At 36.7% G+C, this 13,181-nt stretch overlaps 1 protein-coding gene across 2 annotated transcripts in view; it reads right to left on the bottom strand.

Moving 5' to 3' along the window:
* Positions 1–13,181, bottom strand: part of TEX9 (testis expressed 9) — a 63,761-nt gene that overhangs the window by 30,751 nt on the left and 19,829 nt on the right. For both annotated transcript variants that reach the window (XM_007081879.3, XM_042988795.1), the window contains 2 exons: positions 10,466–10,548; positions 9,872–10,045 (listed from right to left, as the gene is read on the bottom strand). In XM_007081879.3, the coding sequence (XP_007081941.1) occupies positions 9,872–10,045; positions 10,466–10,548 (257 nt within the window). The remainder of the gene's footprint in view (positions 1–9,871; positions 10,046–10,465; positions 10,549–13,181) is intronic.

The raw sequence follows: 13,181 nt of genomic DNA on the forward strand, positions 1-13,181 counted from the left end.
ATCAAGTGGTGTAACAAAAGTATAACTGAAGTCTCAGGTCGGGGGAGAGAAAGAGAGGATAAAGAAAAAATACTGAAAGAAATAATTGCCAACATTTTCCAAATTTCAGGAACATTATAAACCCACAGATCCAAAAAGTTCGACAAACTTCAAGCAGAATAAACACATTCTCCACACAAAACTAAGAAAACACATCATTATCAAATTGCTGAAAACCAGTACCAGGGAATGTCTTAAAAGCAGAGATAAAAGATGTAAAAATAAAAAGGTAGACAGAGCAAAGAATTACTGTGAAATTTTTGTCAGAAATGACATAACCTAGGAGACAGTGGGATGTTATCTTTAAAGTACTAAAAGAAGACAAAAATTTTCAACAGATAATTCTATCTCTAGAGGAAAATACCCTTCAAAATCGTAAGGGTCCAAACACAAGTGCATACAAAATTGATGAAATATGAATAATACCTGTGGCGTGTACCAATGTTGGTTTCCTGGTTTTGATATTGTACTGTAATTATGTTCAATGTTATCAATGAGGGAACTGAGTGAAGGGTACACAGGACTTATTATTTTTCCAGCTTTCTGTGAATCTATAATTTTCAAAATAAAAAAAAATTAAAGAAAAGAGTCTTTTTTCAAAGAAACAAAAACAAAGAATCAGTAATTAGCAAACTGATACCACAAAAATGGAAAGAGTAGTTATTTCAAGCAGACATATACAAAAACAGATCTAAAGAATGAAGAATACCAGAAATGGCAAGTATAAAAGGCATTTTCATACGTTAATCTTTTTAAACTATAACTATTTAAAGAAATATTGGGGGCGCCTGGGTGGCTCAGTCGGTTAAGCGGCTGACTTCAGCTCAGGTCATGATCTTGCAGTCCGTGAGTTCGAGCCCCGCGTCGGGCTCTGTGCTGACAGCTCAGAGCCTGGAGCCTGTTTCGGATTCTGTGTCTCCCTCTCTCTCTGCCCCTCCCCTGTTCATGCTCTATCTCTCTCTGTCTCAAAAATAAATAAATGTTAAAAAAAAAAAAAAAAAGAAATATTGTGAGATCTATGACATTTAAAAGTAAATGTATAACAACACAAGCATAAAGGAAAGGAGGTAGAAATGGAGTATATGGTTGTGAGCGTCTTATATTTGAAATAGTATAACATGATTTGAAGGTAGATTGTGATATGGTAAATATGTTTTTTGTGTTTGATGTAATTTATGCATGCAAACATTTTTGATGTTTTTTGTGTTGAGTCTAACATAAAAATATAAAACAAAGATATAGCCAATAGGGGAAAAACCACAAAATACTAAAAAATATTTAATTCAGAAGAGAAAGGAAGTAACAGAACAGTTAGAAAAGCAAGATGATAGATTTAAATCCAAATATCAAAACCTGAATTAATGTAATTGGTATGAACATGCCAATGAGAGACGAGACCATCGAAGTAGATAAAAAAGCAAAACCCAATTTTGTACTGGCTATAACAAACTCATTCTCAGTATAAAAGGCAGATGACAAGTAAAAAGATGTATCACACAAACACTATGCATCATGAAGCTGGAACTACTACACTAATATCAGAAAAAGTAAGTCGACTTTGGAACAAGAAATATCATCAGAGATTTTTAAAAAGTATTTACAAAGAAGCATTAATCAAAACCACTACAATCCTAATTCTGCAGGCATCCAAAATAGAGACTGAAAATACATGAATCCAAAACTGATATAACTGAAAGGAGAAAAAGACAAATCCACAACTCTAGTCAGAGATTTCAGCATCGGCACCTAATAAATGATTAAGCACTTTAACAACACCATCAACAAACTCACCCTAATACTTGCAGAACACTCCACTCAACACAGCATACTATATATATTTTTCAAATTAAATGAAGTATTCATCAAAAGATGCTAAATGCTGGTCCATAAAACTAGTTGAGATAAATTTTAAAAGAATGAAATCATACAGGGTAGGTTCTCACACCACAGAATTAAATTAGAAATCAACAGAAAGACATGAAAAATGCCCAATTATTTAGAAATTAAACAATATACTTCTATACAATCCAATGATCAAGAAAAATTATAAAGGAAATGGGAATATACATTGAACTTAATGAAAATAAAAAGACAACATCAAAATTTGTGGAATGCAGATAAGGCAGCAGTTAGAGGAAAATTTATAGCTTTAAGTGCTTATGTAAGCAAAGAAGAGACAGATAGAAATTTGAGAGTTGCCAGCTAACATGGAGGAGCAGCAAGGAAGTTTTTTTTGCCTCTCTTGTCCCTGAAATGCAGCCAGATCAACACCAAACCATCTTGCACACCTAGAAAACTGATTTGAGGATTAACATAACAATACAACCTGAACCACAGAATTCAGCAGGTACGTGGCACAGAGACATGAAATGGGGAGAGAGAAGCCAGAGAGGGTAGGGAGCTGGTTTTGCTTGCAGAGAGAGAATGGAGAGTACAGAAAAAGCACTCCCCCCTAAAGCAGCTGGAGGGAAAGAGAAAGAGTAGAAAACCTGCAAGGGACTGAACAAGAAAGGGAGAAAGGAGAGGGTTTGGATACCTTTCAGACTGTATGAACAGGGGAGTACAGAGTCTGAAACTCTGCAGCTTGATACCTGGTGGAGCTCTAGTAGGAAGAGCGAATCCCCAGGAGAAGACAGTGAGGACCAAGGGGTCCTCAGGCCACATGGAGAGTGGCGGTTCCCCTGCTGGGAGGACATTTGATAGAGGCTGTGCGGCCTCCCCAAAGGCAAAGGTCCCAGGGGTTTCTGGAGAACAGCCATGTTTGCTGGTGTTGGAACAAGGACGTTGAGGGTGAAACCTGGTGCCAGATGTGTGTTGTAACTTCCCATAATCCTTGAAACACTGTTGCTACATGATTGTGCAAACTTTTTCTGGGGCAGGTAGGCACCTGGCTGTAGTCTCTGGGAATCTGCAGCAAAGCAGTCATGTGAAAGTTCCTGAGGGCAGGCCAGCACCTAGCCATTCCCCAGAGGGTCTGAGTGGGTCAAAGCTGCAGGGCCCTCAGAAGTGAGGGGTCTAGAAACACAGTCCCATCTGAGATAAAACTTAGGACAGGTGCTGCCTGGCAGGCTGATGGCTTGGTCACAGTATAGAAGTGGGGAGTTAACAGAAGCTGGAGACAAAGGAGGGGTGCTTGATTGCCAATGCTCAAGAGCACAGAGTTCTGATACTAGAGACAGGGTAGCTGGGTGATACCATTTTCACCCCTCTGTTGCTACATGTGCCACAATAATCCACACCAGTAAATTAAGCAGTGCCATCTACCAGTAAATTAGGCAGTGCCATCTAGTGGAGAATAGTGTCCTTACTCCAAGCCCTGTCCAACTGGGCCAACCGTTCTCTAGAGGACCACAAGTCTCTCTGCCTGCATAGTTCACGGACTATAAAGTGCTTCATAGTTGGACTTCTAGGGTAAACTGGACATAACTTTAATCATATTTCATTCTGTTCACTGGTCCATCTATCAATTTTTTTCCTTTTATTCTTGAACATAGGAAGAGAAAACAATTATTTTTATAAAGAAGATTTTTAATTTTTTCTACTATATTTTTTACTTTTTGGTAAATTTTTTGGTTCTATTTTACTCTCACCATTTCAATTTATTCTATTTTAGTGTATTCATCTTTTAAAATTTTCAAACGTTTTTTCTTTTCTTTCCCTTTTTTCTCTACTCTATCAAGCCTCTTTCAACAACAAGACCAAAACACATTTAGAATCTAGCATCCTTTGTTTTTTTCTGTGTTGCTTTTAATTAATTATTTATTTATTTTATTGTATTAATTTTCTTCCTGCAAAATGACAAAACGAAGGATTCACCCCAAAAGAAAACAGGACGAAATGACAGCCTGGGACTTAATAAAAGTAAGATGTATGAACTAGAATTCAGAATCACAATAATAAGAATACTACCTGGGGTTTAAAAAAGCATAGAATCCCTTTCTGCAGAGATAAAAAAAAGTCAAATCTAGTCAAGATGACATTAAAAGTGTTGTAACTTAGATGCACTCTCACATGGATGCCCCAGTGGCAAGGATGGATGAAGCAGAGCAGTGAATCAACGATACAGAGGACACACTTATGGAGAATAATGAAGCAGGAAAAAAGAGGGAAACTAAGGCAAAAGAGCACAATATAAGAATTAGAGAACTCAGGGACTCATTAAAAAGGAATAACATTTGAATCATAGGAGCTCCAGAAGATGAAGAGAGAGAAAAAGGGGTAGAAGTTTTATGTGAGCAAATCATAGAGGAAACTTTCCTAACCTGGGGAAAGACACAGACATTAAAATCCAGGACACAGAGAACTCTCATTAGATTCAACAAAAACCAACCATTGACAAGACATATCATAGTCAAATTCACAAAATACTCAGACAAGGAAAGAATCATGAAAGCAGCAAGGGAAAAAAGTCCTTAACCTACAAGGGAAGACAGATCAGGTTCACAGCAGACCAATTCACAGAAACTTGGCAGGCCAGAAAGGAGTGGCAGGATATATTCAATGTGCTGAATCAGAAAAATATGCAGCCAAGAATTCTTTATCCAGCAAGTCTGTCATTCAAAATAGAAGGAGAGAAAAAAAGTTACCCAAACAAACACTAAAGCAATTCATGACCATTAAACCAGCCCTGAAAGAAAATTTAAGAGGGACTCTCTGAGGGGAGAAAAGATGGGGAAAAAAAAGACCCAAAGCAACAAAGACTAGAAAGGACCAGAGAACACCACCAGGAACACCAACTCTACAGGCAACATAATGACAATAAATTACTATCTTTCAGTACTCACTCTAAATATAAATGGACTAAACGCTCCAATCAAAAGACATAGGGTAACAGAATGGATAAGGAAACAAGATCCATCTATATGCTGTTTACAAGAGACCCATTTTATTTTTATTTATTTTTATTTATTTTTTTAGTACGAAATTTATTGTCAAATTGGTTTCCATACAACACCCAGTGCTCATCCCAAAAGGTGCCCTCCTCAAAACCCATCACCCATCCTCCCTTCCCTCCCACCCCCCATCAACCCTCAGTTTATTCTCACTTTTTAAAAGTCTCTTTGGCAAGAGACCCATTTTAGACCTAAAGCCACCTTCAGATTGAAAGTAAGGAGATGGAGAGCCATCTATCATGCTAATGGTCACCAAAAGAAAGCCCTAGTAGTCATACTTATATCAGACAATCTAGATTTTAAAATAAAGACTGTAACAAGAAATTAAGAAGGGCATTATATCATAATTAAGGGGTCTATCCACCAAGAAGATCTAACATAGTAAAGATTTATGCTCCAAGTGTGGAAATACCCAAATATATAAATCAATTAATCACAAACATAAACTCATTGATAGTAATATCATACTAGCAGGGGACTTCAACACCCCACTTACAACAATGGACAGATCATCTAAACAGAAAATCAACAAGGAAACAATGGCTTTGAATGACACACTGAACCAGATGGACTTAACAGATATATTCAGAACATTTCACCCTAAAGCAGCAAATACACATTCTTCTTGAATGCACATGGAACATTCGCCAGAAGAGATCACATACTGGGACACAAATCAGCCCTCCACATGTACAAAGAGATAGAGATCATACCATGCATATTTTCAGACCACAGTGCTATGAAACTTGAAATCAATCACAAGAAAAAACTTGGAAAGATAACAAATACTTGGAGACTAAAGAACATCCTACTAAAGAATGAATAGGCTAACCAAGAAGTGAAAGAGAAAATTAACAAGTATATGGAAGCCAATGAAAATGATAACACCACAGCTCAAAACCTCTGGGACGCAGTAAAAGTGGTCATAAGAGGGAAGTACATAGCAATCCAGGCCTTTCTTAAGAAGGAAAAAAGGTCTCAGAAACACAATCTAACCTTATACCTTAAAGAGCTGGAAAAAGAACAGCAAATAAAACCCCAAAACAGCAGAAAACAGGAAATAATAAAGATTAGAGCAGAGATGAATACTACTGAAACCAACAAAAGTAGTAGAACAGATTAATGAAACCAGGAGCTGGTTCTTTGAAAGAAGTAACAAAGTTGATAAACCCCTAGCCAATTTGATCAAAAAGAAAAAGGAAAGGATCCAACTAAACAAAATCAAGATGAAACAGGAGAAATCACAACTAACACAGCAGAAATAAAAACAATAGGAGAGTATTATGAGTAATTATACACCAATAAATTAAGCAATCTGGAAGAAATGGACAAATTCCTAGAAACATATAAACACCAAAACTGAAACAGGAAGAAACAGAAAATTTAACAGACCCATAACCAGTAAAGAAATCAAATTAGTAATCAAAAATCTCTCTCAAAAAAACAAAACAAAACAAAACAAAAAAACATGAGCCGAGGGCCGGATGGCTTTCCAGGGGAATTCTACCAAACATTTAAAGGAAAGTTAGCACCTATTCTTTTGAAGCTGTTCGAAAAAACAGAAATGGAAGGAAAACTTCGAAACTCATTCTATGAAGCCAGCATTACCTTGATTCCAAAACTAGACAAAGATCCCACTAAAAAGGAGAACTACAGACCAATTTCCCTGATGAACATGGATGCAAAATCCTCAACAAGATCTAGCCAACCAGATTCAACAATACATTAAAAGAATTATTCACCATGACCAAGTGGGATTTATACCTGGGATGCAGGGCTGGTTCAATATCTGCTAAATAATCAATGTGATATATCACACCAATAAAAGAAAGGACAAGAACCACATGCTCCTCTTAATAGATGCAGAGAAAGCATCTCACAAAATACAGTATCCTTTCTTGATAAAAACCCTCAAGAAAGTAGGGATAAAGGATCATACTTCAAGATCATAAAATAGGGATAGAAGATCATACCTCAAGATCATAAAAGCCATATATGAAAGACCCACTGGTAATATCATCCCCAATGGGGGAAAAATGAGAGCTTTACCCCTAAGGTCCGGAACACAACAGGAATGTCCACTCTCACCACTGTTATTCAACACAGTATGGGAAGTCCTTGCCTCAGCAAACACAAAGGAATAAAAGGCATCCCAATCGGCAAGGAGGAAGTCAAACTTTCACTCTTCGCAGACAACATGGTATTCTATACAGAAACCCAAAAGATTTCACCAAAAAACTGCTAGAATTGATCCATGAATTCAGCAAAGTCGCAGGATGTAAGATCAATGCACAGAAATCAGTTGCATTCCTATACACCAATAATGAAGCCACAGAAAGAGAAATCCAGGAATCGACCCCATTTACGATTGCACCAAAACCCATAAAATACCTAGGAACAAACCTAACCAAAGATGTGAAAAATCTATACACTGAAAACTATAGAAAGCTTATGAAAGAAATTGAAGAAGACATTAAAAAAATGGAAAAATATTCCATGCTCATGGATTGGAAGAATATTGTTAAAATGTTGATACTACCCAAAGCAATCTACATATTCAATGCAATCCCTATCAAATTAATACCAGCATTCTTCACAAAGCTAGAACAAACGATCCTAAAATTTGTATGGAACCAGGTAAGACCCTGACTAGCCAAAGCAATCCTGAAAAAGAAAACCAAAGCTGGAGGCATCACAATCCCACACTTCAAGATGTATGAAAAGGCCAGAATCATCAAGAGAGTATTGTACTTGCACAAAAACACACACTCAGATCAATGGAACAGAATAGACAACCCAGAAATGGACCCACAAACGTATGGCCAACTAATCTTTGACAAAGCAGGGAAGAATATCTAATGGAATAAAGACCGTCTCTTCAGAAAATGATGGTGGGAAAAATGGACAGCAACATGCAGAAAAATGCATCTGGACTACTTTCTTGCACCATAAACAAAAATAAACTCAAAATGGATGAAAGACCTAAATGTAAGACAGGAAGCCATCAAAATCCTAGAGAAAGCAGGCAGCAATCTCTTTGACCTTGGCTGCAGAAACTAATTACTTGACATGTCTCTGGAGGCAAGGCAAACAAAAGCAAAAATGAATTATTGGGACCTCATGAAGATAAAAAGCTTCTGCCCAGCAAAGGAAACAATCAGCAAAACTAAAAGGCAACTGACAGAAGGGGAGAAGGTATTTGCAAAGGACATATTGGATAAAGGGTTAGTATCCAAAATCTGTAAAGAACTTACCAAGCTCAACACCCAAAAAACAAATAATCCAGTGAAGAAATGGGAAAAAGACATAAATAGACACTTTTCCAAAGAAGACATTCAGATGACTAACAGACACATGAAAAGATGCTCAACATCACTCATCATCAGGGAAATACAAACATCACTCATCATCAGGAAATACACAATGAGACACCACCCCACACCAGTCAGAATGGCTAACATCAACAACACAGGCACCAACAGATGTTGGCAAGGATGTGGAGAAAGAGGATCTCTTTTGCACTGCTGGTGGGAACACAAACTGGTACAGCCACTCTGGAAAACAGTATGGAGGTTCCTCAAAAAATTAAAAATACAACTACTCTATGACCCAGCAACTGCACTACTAGGTATTTACCCAAGGGATACAGGTGTGCTGTTTCGAAGGGGCACATGCATCCCAATGTTTATAGCTCTACTATCAACAATAGCCAAAGAATGGAAAGAGCCCAAATGTCCATCAACTGATGAATGGATAAAGAAGATGTGGCATATATATACACAATGGAATATTACTCAGTGCTCAAAAAGAATAAAATCTTGCTATCTGCAACAATGTGGAAGGAACTACAGTTTATTATTCTAAGCAAAATAAGTCACAAAAAGACAAATATCATGATTTCACTCATATGTGTAATTTAAGAAAAAAAAAACAAACAAACATAGGGGAAGGGAAGGATAAATAAGATAAAAACAGAGAAGGGACACAAACCATAAGAGACTCTGAAATACAGGGAACAAACTGAGGGTCACTGGAGGGGAGGAAGGAGAGGGATGGGTTAAATGAGTGATGGGCATTAAGGAGGACACTTGTTGGGATGAGAATTGGGTGTTATAGGTTAAGTGATGAATCACTCAGTTCTACTCCTGAAATCATTATTAAACTATATACTATATGTTAACCTGTATTTAAATTTAAATGTTCATTTGAATTAAAATGTTCTAAAATTGATCATGGTGATAGTTGCACAATTCTGTGAATATATTAAAAGCCACTAAATTGGGGGACACCCAGTGGCTCAGTCAGTTAAGCATCTCACTCTTGATTTCAGCTTGGTTCATGATCACATGGTTCATGAGTTTGAGCCCTGCATTGGGATCTGCACTGACAGTGCAGAGCCTGCTTGGGAATCTCTCTCTCCCCCTTTCTCTCTGTCCCTCTCCCACTCATGCTGGATGCCTCTCTTTCTCTCTCAAAATAAGTAAACTTTAAGAAAAAGTCACCAAATTGTATACTTTAAAAGGGTGATTTCAGGGTGCCTGGGTGGCTCAGTCTGTTAAGCATCCACCTTTGCCTCAAGCCGTGATCTCACAGCTCATGAGTTCAAGCCCCGCATTGACTCTTGCTGACAGCTCAGAGCCTGGAGCCTGCTTTGGAATCTGTGTCTCCCTCTCTCTTTCTCCCCTTCTCCTGCTTGTGCTCTGTCTCTCTCTCAAAAATAAATAAACATTAAAAATATTAAAAAAAATTTTAGAGTGTGGTGTGTACTATATGTGAATTTTATCTCAATAAATCTATTAATATTCTCCTATATATGGTGGAAGACTTTTTAGTAAACACTAACAAAATAAGTGAACAAAAGTGATGTCTACACAAACATGTAACTTTAATGTTTTATAGTGTTTTTAACATTAGGGCAGGAAAAATCACAAAATTATTACCTTTTCTACTGAAGACAGCTGTTGCTGTAATCCATCACATTTTTTATTTAGCTCCTCAAAAAGAGTTTTATATTTTTCTGTTTGAGACTGTTGCAAATTAATTGTTCGCTGCTGTCTCATACAATCTTCTTCCAAGTTTTTTATTTGAGACTTTAAATCCTGAATTTCATTTTCCTATAGTTATAAAATTACAGATTATGTGAAAAATACACAAGATTTGGTATCAAAACATAAAGCAGAAAACAAAAAGGAGTTTCCGATGATTTTTAATGAGATACTTATATCCATTTCAAGGAGAATAACAAATTGTGTTCCACTCTCATCTTCAAAAATAGAAGTTAGAAGTTTCATTTGTGTTTAATAGCTTCCATTTGTAAATCTTATACAAAAAATTCTAACTGCTAACAAGTATTTAAAATTTTTTCACTTAGTGAAAATTCAACATCTCAGAATAGAATATAAGTCAGTATTTACATACAATTTTTAATTCAAAAGTTAACTGTAAATTATATGTCAATAAACATTTATGGTAAAAATAATGAAACTGCTCCTAACATATCTTTAAATATAGAGCATTTAGTTTAAAAAACATACCTTCTTATTGCATTCATATACAACATTATCCAATTCCTCCTGCATAACACGGAGTTTGGCCTTTAGAAATCTGTTCTGTGCTTCTGTGGATTTAAATGATTACATTTATTGTCCTTCACTGAATCTAAGATGCCATTAACTGCAGACAGACCATTTTATGAGGAAAAAGAATGCTCAAGATGGCAAGTTTATCAGGAGACCCCTGTTTGAGAACACTAAAGACACTGAATACTCATACTATCAAGGTAAAGGAAAAACAAATCCACCCAACAGAAAGGAACTGTTCACATATCAACAGTGGAACTGAGTAAAGAGGGGAAAAAAACCCAAAAACCTCTCCTTAGAATCTGAACCACAAGCCAGTATTCACCCTTGCAAACTGAATTTGTCTTTACCAAGGTGGTACAAAATACCTCAGTCAAAATTTAAAGTGGTTTCAGGTTGGTAACATCCCCAGGTGTTTGGCAGAAACAAACACAAAACCACTCGAGCAAAACTCAACTTCAGTCTCAGCCATTGTAATTATAAAATACCATTGACTGTAACACACATGCCAATTTCATGGAAGTTATAATGTAGTCTATGTGCCTTAGAAGCAAAGAAATACACTAATACCTTACTGCTGAAGCTTTCTTGCACAAACTCTAAGATCTGCCTTTGCAAAGTATTTCGTTGCTACCTAAAGTTCTTTATTCAATGATATCAGCAGTAAATCTTTGATGTTTCTAGGTGTATACAAGTAAATAAAGTGACAACTGAAATTAGCACTCACTCCATAATTCATTCAATCATTCATTGAAAAAATATACATTAAGTCTCTACAATGTTCCAGACCTAATGGGGATAAAACAAGCTTTGCCTTCATGGATCTTATGTTGAGTAAACACCCTGAGTGGTCTCTGAGAAGTCATTAGAATATACCCCAGAGAATGCACAAAATCTCTTCATCCATACTCCTTCCAAAGCTCTTCTTTTTATTTTTTTTTTTAAGTTTATTTGAGAGAGAGAGAGTGCACATGTGGGCTGGGGAGGTACAGGGAGACAGGAAGAGAGAAAGAGAGAATCCCAAGCAGGCTCCGTGCTGTCAGCACAGAGTCTGACGCAAGGCTACATCTCCCAAACCATGAGATCATGACCTGAGCCAAGATGAAGAGTCTGACGTTTGACTGAGCCACCCAGGTGCCCCCAAAGCTCTATTAAATGCTTCCAGTGTTATCATGGAGATGATTAATGATGACTGGCTCTAACCCACCTAGATCTCTCCAGCCTCAACTCTCCTTCAAGCCTCTCGTGTCACTCCAGGTTAGCAGCACAGGATAGAAGGGAAATGATAAATTTAAAAATGTGAAGTTTGCAGTAGCTGTTCTCTAAGGGGAAAGGAGGAAGAATGCGAGAGCCTGAGTTTGTCCATCTCTTTCTCTCCCCAACTAACCTTAGTGTCATCAAGGAGTTGAGTGCTCTCATCTCTGTAGGCCACAGCATTAACCTCCCATCCCCATCTCCCTCTGACTTTAGTCTTAGAAAGCAGTATGTGCTACTAAACTACTTTTCTTATCTTTTCCTCTTGCCTGTAAGATACCCATTCATATCTGGAATAAGAGAAAAACTCCCCCAAAAGGGGAGATACCTAGGCCAAAGACTCTGGAAAGGGAATGCAGGGAGACAAAGTGGCAGAGAGGTGATTCAGCAATAAAAACCAAGTGGCAATATAAGGTAGTCTGTTGTATTGGTTCTATGTATCTGGGAGTGGGAATATTGTAACGGGACCACGGGTGACTATGTACTGAGAAACAGCCAACATGTGACCAGTGTGTCCTTGAAGGCATCTTGACAAAGACCTAAAGGCAGCTTCCTGCTTCCTTTATCTTCTCTTCTGACAAGTACACCCAGAAAGCTTAGATTTACTAGCCAGTAAATGTGATAAATTCATAAATGAATTGCTCATTTATGAATGAGTAGCATGTAGCACAATAATCATTATACATATAAATTGTTATTGTTTTCACAGAATCAGAATTTTAAAGATAACCTTATGACCATCTAATATAAACTGCTAAATTTTGAAATTAAGAAATTGCAATTACAGAGAGGCCAAGTGGCTTGCCTGAACTTACAATTATAGTTCAGTATTAACTCTTCATCTACACTCAACGTCTTATGTTTATAATAGCATAGGTGGCACCTCATAAATTCAACAGTTCTAGAGGCACTACTGATAATGTTTTTAGAGTATCTAAACTTATTATTATTTTTCAAAGTGATATGCAGAGAATGAGTTTATAAGAAAGAAAATCACATTCATTAGAAAACTAATTTGATTATTTTAACTGATGCCACATGAGTGATTCATTTATCCTTTTAACATGCCATAAGTAGAATACGGTAACAATCAATGAAAGAAATACAAAGACATTGGGTTTTAAAAAGTATTTTAATGTTTAATGATAAGCTATGGGGCATTTTAACCTTAGTTGAACAGTGGTCAATGAAACCAATACCATATAGTCTTTTTCATTTTTACTTTTTATAATGGAAAATGTCAAACATATAAAAGTAGAAAGACGCTGTCAATGAAAAACCACTTTCCTATCATCCATCTTCAACAACTGACTCAATTTTATGTCATCTATAATTCCACTCATTCCTCCTACCATCATGTCCCACTAGATGATTTTGAAACAAGTGCAAGATATCACAATACTTTTTTTAAATGCAA

The sequence above is a fragment of the Panthera tigris genome, chromosome B3, assembly GCF_018350195.1.
Source record: "Panthera tigris isolate Pti1 chromosome B3, P.tigris_Pti1_mat1.1, whole genome shotgun sequence".
Taxonomy (NCBI): Eukaryota; Metazoa; Chordata; class Mammalia; order Carnivora; family Felidae; genus Panthera; species Panthera tigris.